The sequence below is a fragment of the Malania oleifera genome, chromosome 12 (genome assembly GCF_029873635.1).
Source record: "Malania oleifera isolate guangnan ecotype guangnan chromosome 12, ASM2987363v1, whole genome shotgun sequence".
NCBI lineage: Eukaryota > Viridiplantae > Streptophyta > Magnoliopsida > Santalales > Ximeniaceae > Malania > Malania oleifera.
In genome coordinates, this window is record NC_080428.1 from 20016946 (window position 1) to 20026641 (window position 9696).

General features: G+C 38.2%; 1 protein-coding gene across 1 annotated transcript; it reads left to right on the forward strand.

Annotated features, from left to right (window-relative positions):
- Positions 1-586: 586 nt before the first annotated feature.
- Positions 587-2249, forward strand: LOC131144546 (tyrosine decarboxylase-like). The gene has a single exon (XM_058093248.1). The coding sequence runs from the start codon at positions 587-589 to the stop codon at positions 2216-2218; it is 1632 nt and encodes a 543-aa protein (XP_057949231.1). The 3' UTR covers positions 2219-2249.
- Positions 2250-9696: the final 7447 nt, after the last annotated feature.

Consider the following 9696-nt stretch of genomic DNA (forward strand, 5'->3'; position numbering starts at 1 on the left):
GTGTAAAATTTATTTTTGGTTGAGTTCACTCCTTGGCCAAACAAGAACCTTCTGGCATAAGAGCTTCTTCTAGTATAGAAATAGGGGTGACTGGAGTCCAGCTCTAGAAGAATCTTCTGATACTTGAGTTAATAAGAGTACCTCTAGTTTTGTTTGGTTCGAAGGTTTTTACCTCCTTTGCACTTCATTAGTCAATAAGAGTATCCTTTGCTTGCAGTTTTGCTAGTGGTTGCCATAGGCCCAAATGTTTGTTTAAGGGCCCTAAGTATCACTCATAATTCCAAGTGACCGTCTTTATTTCAAGATATAAGATTTGCACCTAGATTTTCAATAATTCCAAGATCCTACTTGATTGGAGAATACACAATTAGGAAATGCAATTATTTTCCAACCCAAAGGCTCTCGTGTCCCTTTTTTCTCCACAAAGAGGGATATAGTCATCCACAAAACAATTACTATTTATAGCCTTCCTCATTCCCTCGCAAGAAGGCGCCAACATCTCCCTTCAGCAAACCGCATCTGGTTTGAAATCAACCTCACATCCCTAACCCCAACTCATCACCTTTCTCTTTCTTTATACTGTAAAATGAACAGCCCAAAAACCAACCATAATTTACTTGAAAACAATCACTCCTCCATATTCAACCCACTAGACTCCCAAGAATTTAGGAGGCAAGGCCACCTGATCATTGACTTCCTTGCTGATTACTATCAAAGCATTGAGCAATACCCAGTTCAAAGCCAAGTCCGACCGGGCTATCTCCAACCTCGCTTGCCGGAATCCGCCCCCCAGGATCCCGAACCCGTGGAAGCAATCCTCCAAGACGTGAAGGATCACATTATTCCAGGTTTAACCCACTGGCAAAGCCCTAACTTCTTCGCTTACTTTCCGTCTAGCGGTAGCACCGCCGGGTTTCTCGGCGAAATGCTTAGCACCGGGTTTAACATCGTCGGTTTCAACTGGGCGTCATCGCCCGCGGTGACCGAGCTCGAGATGAAAGTCATGGACTGGCTTGGCAAGCTGCTCAAGCTCCCGGAATCATTTCTGTTCTCGGGCAACGGCGGCGGTGTGTTACAAGGTACCACCTGCGAAGCCATCTTATGTACCATTGTCGCCGCCAGAGATCAAATGCTAAGCCGAGTTGGAAGACAGAACCTGGAGAAGCTGGTCGTATACGGATCGGATCAGACCCATTGCGGGGTCCAAAAAGCGGCTCGGATCGCAGGACTCAACCCTAAAAATATTCGGTCCATTAGGACCACGAAGGCAACCGCGTTCGGGCTCTCCCCGGACTCCCTCAGACACGCAATCCTTTCCGACTTAGACGCCGGGTTCATCCCGCTGTTTCTCTGCGCCACCGTCGGAACTACCGCCTCGACTGCCGTGGACCCAGTGGGGCCGCTGTGTGCCATTGCGAAAGACTACAACGTATGGGTTCACGTAGATGCCGCGTACGCTGGGAGCGCCTGCATATGCCCGGAGTTCCGGCATTTCCTCGACGGCGTCGAAGGAGCAAACTCCTTCAGTCTCAACGCCCATAAATGGCTGTTAACGAACCTGGATTGTTGCTGCCTATGGGTGAAGGATCCAACTGCCCTCATCAAAGTCTTGTCCACAAATCCAGAGTATTTGAAGAACAAAGCAAGCGAGTCCAAACAAGTTGTAGACTACAAAGACTGGCAGATAGCACTGAGCAGGAGGTTTCGAGCGATGAAGCTATGGCTGGTGCTTCGGAGCTGCGGCGTCGGGAATCTCAGGAACTTTCTGAGGAAGCATGTGAGAATGGCGAAGCGTTTTGAGCGGCTGGTGGGGATGGACCAGCGGTTCGAGGTTGTGGTCCCTACCAACTTCGCTACGGTGTGTTTTAGGCTTTTGCCGCTGTCGTGCGGTGCTGAGAACTGCGCCGCCGTAAATGGTGGCCGGAAGAATATTGTTGACGATGGTGAGGAGGAGGAAGAAGGGAGGGAGTTGAACAGGAGGTTATTGGAAGCAATGAACGGGTCGGGGCGCGTGTACATGACGCATGCGGTAGTTGGGGGCAAGTACGTGATTAGGTTTGCCATTGGGGCAACGCTTACGGAGGATCGGCACCTGACCATGGCGTGGAAGGTGGTGCAGCAGCATGCACATTGCATTCTGAGTAGCTTTCCGTACAGGGAAGGTGCCAGCGCCGGTGGAAAACTGGAAAGTGGGGTGAAATGCAGCAAGGTGAACTAATTCGTTAGCTGGGATATCCTAATATTGTGGATCCCCGTGTAGTCATTGAAATATTAATATAATAATTTTATTTTATTCAAAATTTAGAAAATGTTAGAAAAAGGAAAGAAAAATTAAGGAATTGTTATGAAATATTGGTGGATGTCCCCATGTCAAATTATGAACCCCATGTATTTGCACTAATTAATGTCTCATCTGAACCTACTCCACATGTTTGTACTAATAAAGTATAGGTCACTCCATTTTCCACCCCTTAGACCCCCATCCCCAATAAATGGTTAGCTATCCATATTATCTTATAAAAGGGCACCCTTCCATTTTCATTTGGGACATATTTGATCTTTCCATGTAAGCAGACATATAGTGAGCACAAGAGAAGATGAGAGATAAAGTGAAGAAAGGATAAAGAGAAAATAGAGATATCTTGTACAAGACCGATTTCATATTTTATTATAATTGCTCCCATGAAAGTGAAGTTTTGATCCCATCTGCCCGTGGAGTAGGCGTAGCCGATCCACGTAAAATTTCTGTCTCGTCTCTATTTATTTTCTACATATTTTATAACACGTTATTAGCACGAAATTCTAACCAATTAGCATATTTCTTTAATTCTTATTTAATTTATGGGACTCTAGCCGACTAATATATTTCTGCATATTTATACCACCTTAATGGTCTGTTTTATTTCTATACTGCCTATATATTTAAACTACCAATTTCCAGAAGAGATGACAAAATAATCCTCCTGAAAAGGCTATATATATATATATATATATATATATATATATATATATATATATATTTAAATCTTCCGTATATATATCCCCTGAAAAGATAGTCCTTATGAAGAGGCAAAATATTTTAAATTTTTCGTCTACACATTTAATCTCCCAAAGAGATAGACCTCCTGAAGAGGCTATGTATCTAATCTGGAGAAGAGATAGTAAATATTTACCTTCTGAAGATGATATATTTTTTAACCTCTCGAAGAGATGTTAAATTTGACCTTCTAAAGAGGTGAAATATTTATCCTTAAGATGAGGTAGTATATTTCATTTCTAAAAGAGGTGGTAAATTATTACCCAATTTAATATTGAAAAACTAAAATCATACTTTTGAAGAGTACAAATAAAGAAAAATAAAATAATGTTTTTGAAGAAACATATTTAAATACCCCATAAGGGTGGAAATAATAATATATTATTATCTTAGTTTTATTTCAGTATTTACATTTTGTTTTCTAAATTTCCTTATTATTGTTAATTTATTCAGATGTCAAAACTAAGTAATGTTGAATTTGTTCCCCTTGATATCAAAGACTACAATTATTTATCATGGATTCTTGATGTTGATATCCATCTAAATGAAATGAACTTGGAAAACACTATTTTAGATGGAAATACCACATCCCTACAGGATCGCGCAAAGCCATGATCTTCCTCCATCATCATTTATATGGAAAATTAAAGACTGAATACCTCATTGCTAAAGACTCATTTATTCCACTACAAAAAAAAAAACTAATTTTTTTTGTGACGAAACTATTAGTGACGGATTCAATTTCATCACTAATAGTGCCGTATTAGTGACAAATTTATCAACCGTCACTAATACGGCACTATTAGTGACGAATTTGAAACCGTCACTAATAATTTCGTCACTAAAACCAGGAAAAAAATCGCGGGAAAACATTTTTCATGCAGAAATTATCCCGATAAAATATTAGTGATGACTTTTGCAGTATTAGTGACGAATTAAATTTGTTACTAAAAGACTCTGATTAGTGACAATTAAATAACCGTCACTACTATTATTTTAAAAAAAATTTTAAAAATTTATTTAAGAATATTATTGACGAATTTGAAGATTCATCACTATTAGCCACTTATTAGTGATGAATTAAGGAACCGTCACTAATACTTCTTTTATTAATAATAATAAAAAATTATTTCAGAGTATTAGTAACGAATTTAAAGATTCGTCACTGTTAGGCCATTATTAGTGACGGATTTAAGAACTATCACTAATACCTCTTTAATTTAAAAAAAATAAAAATAAATTTATTTCAGAGTATTAGTGACGAATTTAATGATTCGTCACTATTAGACCTTTATTAGTGACGGATTTGAGAACCGTCACTAATACCTCTTTTATTTTTAAAAAATAAAAAAAACTTATTTCAGAGTATTAGTAATGAATTTAAAGATTTGTCACTACTAGTTCTTTTCTTTTAATAAAATAAACAAATTTTTTTAAAGCTAGTGGTGATGGTTTTTGGTATTCATCACTATTAGTAGAGTAGTAGTGATGGTTTGGAGGATTTGTCACTACTAGTCCTTTTTTTAACCCCCCAGATTTCCCCCAGTCTCCCTCATTTTTGCTCCATTCCCTTTTCTATATTCCCTCGTCTCCTCTGTTTCCCACCTCGCCTTCGCATCCTCCTCTCTCTGTCGCAGCCCCTCGCCGTTGCCCGTAGCCGTCACCCCTCGCTTTGCCGTAGCCCCTCGGCAGAACAAAGCCCCTCACCTCGTTGCTGCCCCTCGCCTCGCCGTCGCCCCTCGGCCGAACAAAGTGGAGTTTTGGAGATATTTATTCCAAGACTCGATTGTTGGATGCCATTGATCCTCCCTTTTTCGTGTTTTACCAGGTATTTTTGCTCGCCTTCTGCATTTCCAATTAGGCTTTTAGGTTAAAGTTATTGGTTTAATATCTACTATTTGTTTGCAAATCTGCGATCATTTGATGTGTTGTTGCCTGCTTGGTTGTTGAAAATGTTTAGGAAAAGAAAATAATTGTGGGGTTTGTGGAAAGTGCGATAGTCTACTTAGTTGAACCCAGTGCTGGTATTTGGTTTATTGTTTTCTTTATTTTAATTTTATTTTTTAATGTAGTATTAAAATTTCCATTACAAAATTTAATTCGTATTGAAATTTTGTCCCTTTACATTGTATCATTCATCCAACTATTAATGAGAATAAAGGGGCGGTAGTCTCTGGGTTAACATTGATTGCGTTTCCATCCTAGACAATCTTTTATTTTTATTTGTCACTAAATTTTCTCTCAATATTGAATACCATTTGAAATAAAAACTTGTTCTAATATGATTCAAAATTCAGAAAAACTAAATGCCAAGGATAAGTAAAATTAAAATGTTATTAATTGTGTGTTTTATTTTATATTTTTTTATTGAAGGATATATATTCACACATGCTTTCAATATCCATTAAAACTTCAAACTGTTAAAACTTAAATATTACTCTTGATATACTATAACAATTAAAATTTTTTAAATTTATAAATTTTATTATTGCTAGTTATTATTTTTATCATACTTAAAGCTAATAGGTGATTACTAATCTATGAGCACATATTTATGCTATTGTATTTGATTATAAAAATAAATAAAGAAATATTAAGAAAATCCAATCTTAAGTATGCCACTTTGAAAAAAATTTTGTTTTGAACTTAAATCGTAGGGTTTCCTCTTTACTGGCCAATGACTCCGCGAAGGAATCCTCGGGCAAGCTCAAAGCGGCAGAGGGTTCAAGACCTGCCAAGGGGAGAGTCTTCTTCTAGGGGTTGAGTTGTACTGAGTGAGCATGAAAGGATTTCGGATGAGATGAGAGCACCAAGGGTGACTCTTGAGGATATGTAGTTGCCCTCGACACGTTCCGATGTGCCACCCATTAAAGAGCAGTCCTCCAATGTTACTCCAGGGCTAATAGAAGACATGCTCGCTCATCTGGTGTTGTTTAGGCTGACTATGTCTTTTGATCACGATAATCCACCTCCAGCAGACATTCCTGACCATTTGCTGCCTCGGGCCCTTAAGCCACGCCCATATAGGGAACCACCACCCTCCCCTTTTACCCTTAAATTGTGTCATCTTCTGGAGGAAATGGCATGGGACCAAGACACCTCTAGAGCAGTAGCCTCATCTCGTTGCTTGTGCAGCTCCGATTCTGATTCTGACTCTGATTAGGATAGACTAGATGCTTGGGATTTTTTATGCGCTTTCTTTTTTGCTTATGTACTGTGCTCATGCACCCTTTGCTTTTATTTTATTTCTTTTTCGTTTATTTGTTTTTTATTGTATTATGTTTTACCATGCTTTTGAATGGCTATACACGTGCTTTGATGTGTCTATCTACATTGTATTGCCTCTAAAATTAATGAAAATACATGGAGCTTTTGGTTTCTACCTGTATTTTGTGTTTCATAATATCATTACGTTTTTCTAGCTATTTTTGGAATTTATGTGGATATTACTTACACAGATAAGGTAGGCAGATAAGTGTTCATTTTTTTATCCTTATCGTGCATTCGTTTGAGATTGTGCACGGTTAGAAAATCTTTGGAACAACAATGTATAAAATACAGTGAAAGGACAAGAACTAAATGTCATATGAAGTAAACTGCCAAATTAATTACTGTCATTTCTTGTGTTCATTGAAGCTTAGACCCGTTCAAGAATGGTTACTATACATTCATGCCTCATCATACATGTGAGACAAAACAATTATTGAAATTCAATTGATTATTAGTCATACTATGTTGACTAATAATCAATTGAACGTGTTAATTATTTGTTTCACTTACAATTAGTAATGTTTGTATTTCAACCATTCTTGGATTGTCCATCGTGGACAGTTCAGGAAGTTGTATTTACGTTGTTGTCATCATTTACGCTTTGTCAATTATCATTATATATTTCGAGCGCGTCTTTACTTGTGTTCTCTAGGTACATAGTGGGGTGTCATGACAATTTGTTAGTGATGGAAAACTAGTAACGTGTTCACTTCCCCCACCTCGTGTACTTGGAGAGCCATGGGGAGATTCTGCCAAAATTTATAATGACTACGACAAAGGAATTTGAGCGATTGATCGCAACGTAAATGCAACATTCCTGAATGGGATAGGATTCGTACCCTTTAGACGGAAGGTCGTCGATTATAGGATTCATGATGTATGCGTTATAAACATTATGAGAATGTAATGAACACCATTTACTTGAACATGTTATAGGGTAATTAACGAACATGAATAAGAGTTGGATGAATGCTTAGGGTAGGTTTTTGCCAAAATACGTGAAAGAGGTACATAATTTCATAGTGTTCGCGTGTTGTCATGCAGACAAAGCTTGTGGAGTAAGGTGTCCTTGCAAGAAATGCCAAAACATAACATTCAAACACATTGATCTGGTCCATTCACATTTATTATACTTTGGAATGGAAAAAAGGTACACAAGATGGGTGTTCCTCGGTGAAGATTACGCAGTTCAGAGCGGTGATGATGACGATGAAGATGAGGGGGCAAATATAGTAGGTGGTGATACACGTTCAAAAGGGTTAATCAAAATGTTAGGTGATTTGCAAAGGGGGACTGCAATGGACACGGGAGATGTCAGTGTGTCACGTATTGGCAATGAATCTACTTCAACAAGTACCATACCTTGTGATCCTAGTATGTTGAATCGACTCGGTAAACCATTTGCTAATCTCGTGAGGGATGCACGGGTGGCCTTATATCCAAACTGTAAAAAGTTCTCAAAATTAGAGTTTCTGATAAAGTTGCTTCATGCATGGGTTATCTCAGAGTGCATTCAACATGCATTTAAGCCTCATTAAGGTGGCACTGCCTAACGGTGAAACACTTTCGAAGTATTTTTATAAGGTGAAGACATGCATGCGTGAAGTGGGTCTCGGTTACACTCCAATACATGCGTGTAGGTATGATTGTGCACTCTTTTATGGTGAACATGAAAATGTGAACAAGTGCCCAAAATGTAGTGAACCGAGGTATACAACTAATCAGAAGAAGGGTAAAAAGATCCCCCAAAAAGTTTTACAATATTGTCTATTAATCCCGCGATTGCAATGGTTGCACATGTGCAGAAAGACTGCTGCCAATATGAGATTGCATCAAGAGAAACGTCTTCAATATGGAAGCACCCTTAGCCATCCAGCAGACTCTGAAGATTGGGCCGATTTTGATAAAATGCATCCGTGGTTTGCTAGCGATCCTCAAAACATTAGACTTGGCCTTGCTTCAGATGGGTTCAATCCTTTTAGTAACATGAACAACCAGTATAGCATGTAGCCAGTTATAATGATGACATACAATATCCCGCCATGGCGATGTATGAAAGAACCCTTCATTTATATGTCGTTGCTTATTCCCGGATCGAGGGTGAAATTAGAATAGCTTCCCAAGAGGGCGGTGAATTGGGTTTTTAAAAAATATTTCCTTTTTAATGTTTTTGTTTTATAACAACAAGAACAACAAGTATACCTCCAACAAAATTACCAAATTAAATCAAGTCAACCACAACCAAACAACAAAGTAATCAATATCTTGATCTTTGTAGCAATAGCCTTATATCAAAGTGTAAAGCACACTGAATTTATATTAGCCTTGTGTTATTTCACAATCACACTTCTTCCTAGTGTTCAATTTTTAAATTAACTTTCACTTTAATAAGTTTAGGATGATAAACCAACGTAGTCCCTTTCGGTTTTTGAAATCAATGCTGATAAAGCCAAAACGAATTATCTTCCGGTCTATTTAACAACCATACACTCAGAATTTATCAATTTTAAAGCATCCACGTAGGTTGTATTGCTGAAAAATAAAGAGTAAGGAAGAAAGAGAGAGACACAAGGTTTTATGAGGTTTGAATTATATCTAGCCTACGTCTGCGGCTTTGGCAAACTACCAAAGGATTCACTAGTTCAGTTCCGTTGACGGGTGGAACAATACCGATTACAACCACTCCTTCCTTTAGGTTAGAGCCCGCCTCTCCAAACGATATTCCCTCATTCGGTCCAACGATTCTTCAACCTTGAATCGTCTATAACCAAGAAACAAGATAGAGAAAGATTTGTATACAAGAGACACTCTCACAGCAGAGTTGATTAGTATAAGATTCAACACAAATATACTTCAAAGTAAATCAATATAAAAAGATTGAAGCTCAAACTGAATTTAGATCACCAAATATATCTTCCAAGTATTGAAAGATTTAGACTTTGAAGGCTCTACTTTGGAATTTGTATCACCAGTAATTCAGTAGTTTGAAGTAGGATGAACACAAAAGAAATTGAGAGCTTTTAGAGAACTTTGATTGCTGAAAAATTTCTTGGTGTAGAAATCTTTGAAGTTTGGGGCTATTTATAGATGTTTAAAAGTAATTCCTTGCCTCCCAAGTTTACTTGGAGTATTCGTCAAATTTTTCAAAAGAGTAGTGCCCAAGAAATCCATTTAAAAAATCTTCCCGTTGAGAATTTTAAAATTTTGTTTGAGTGGCAGTCGCTTGCCACGATCTGCTGGAACCCAGGCAATCGTCTGGCTTGACCACCTGGGCGCCTGGCCGTGCTCAGGCAATCGCCTGACACCCTACTACCTCTTTAAAAAATCCTTTTCTAATTTAGGCAGTCGCTTGCCACAAGTAGGCAGTCGCCTAGTCCTTCTGTTTCAAA

What these genes read in the sequence shown, in the direction of transcription:
- LOC131144546 (XM_058093248.1), top strand. Translation starts at nt 587, where the DNA reads ATGAACAGCCCAAAAACCAACCATAATTTACTTGAAAACAATCACTCC.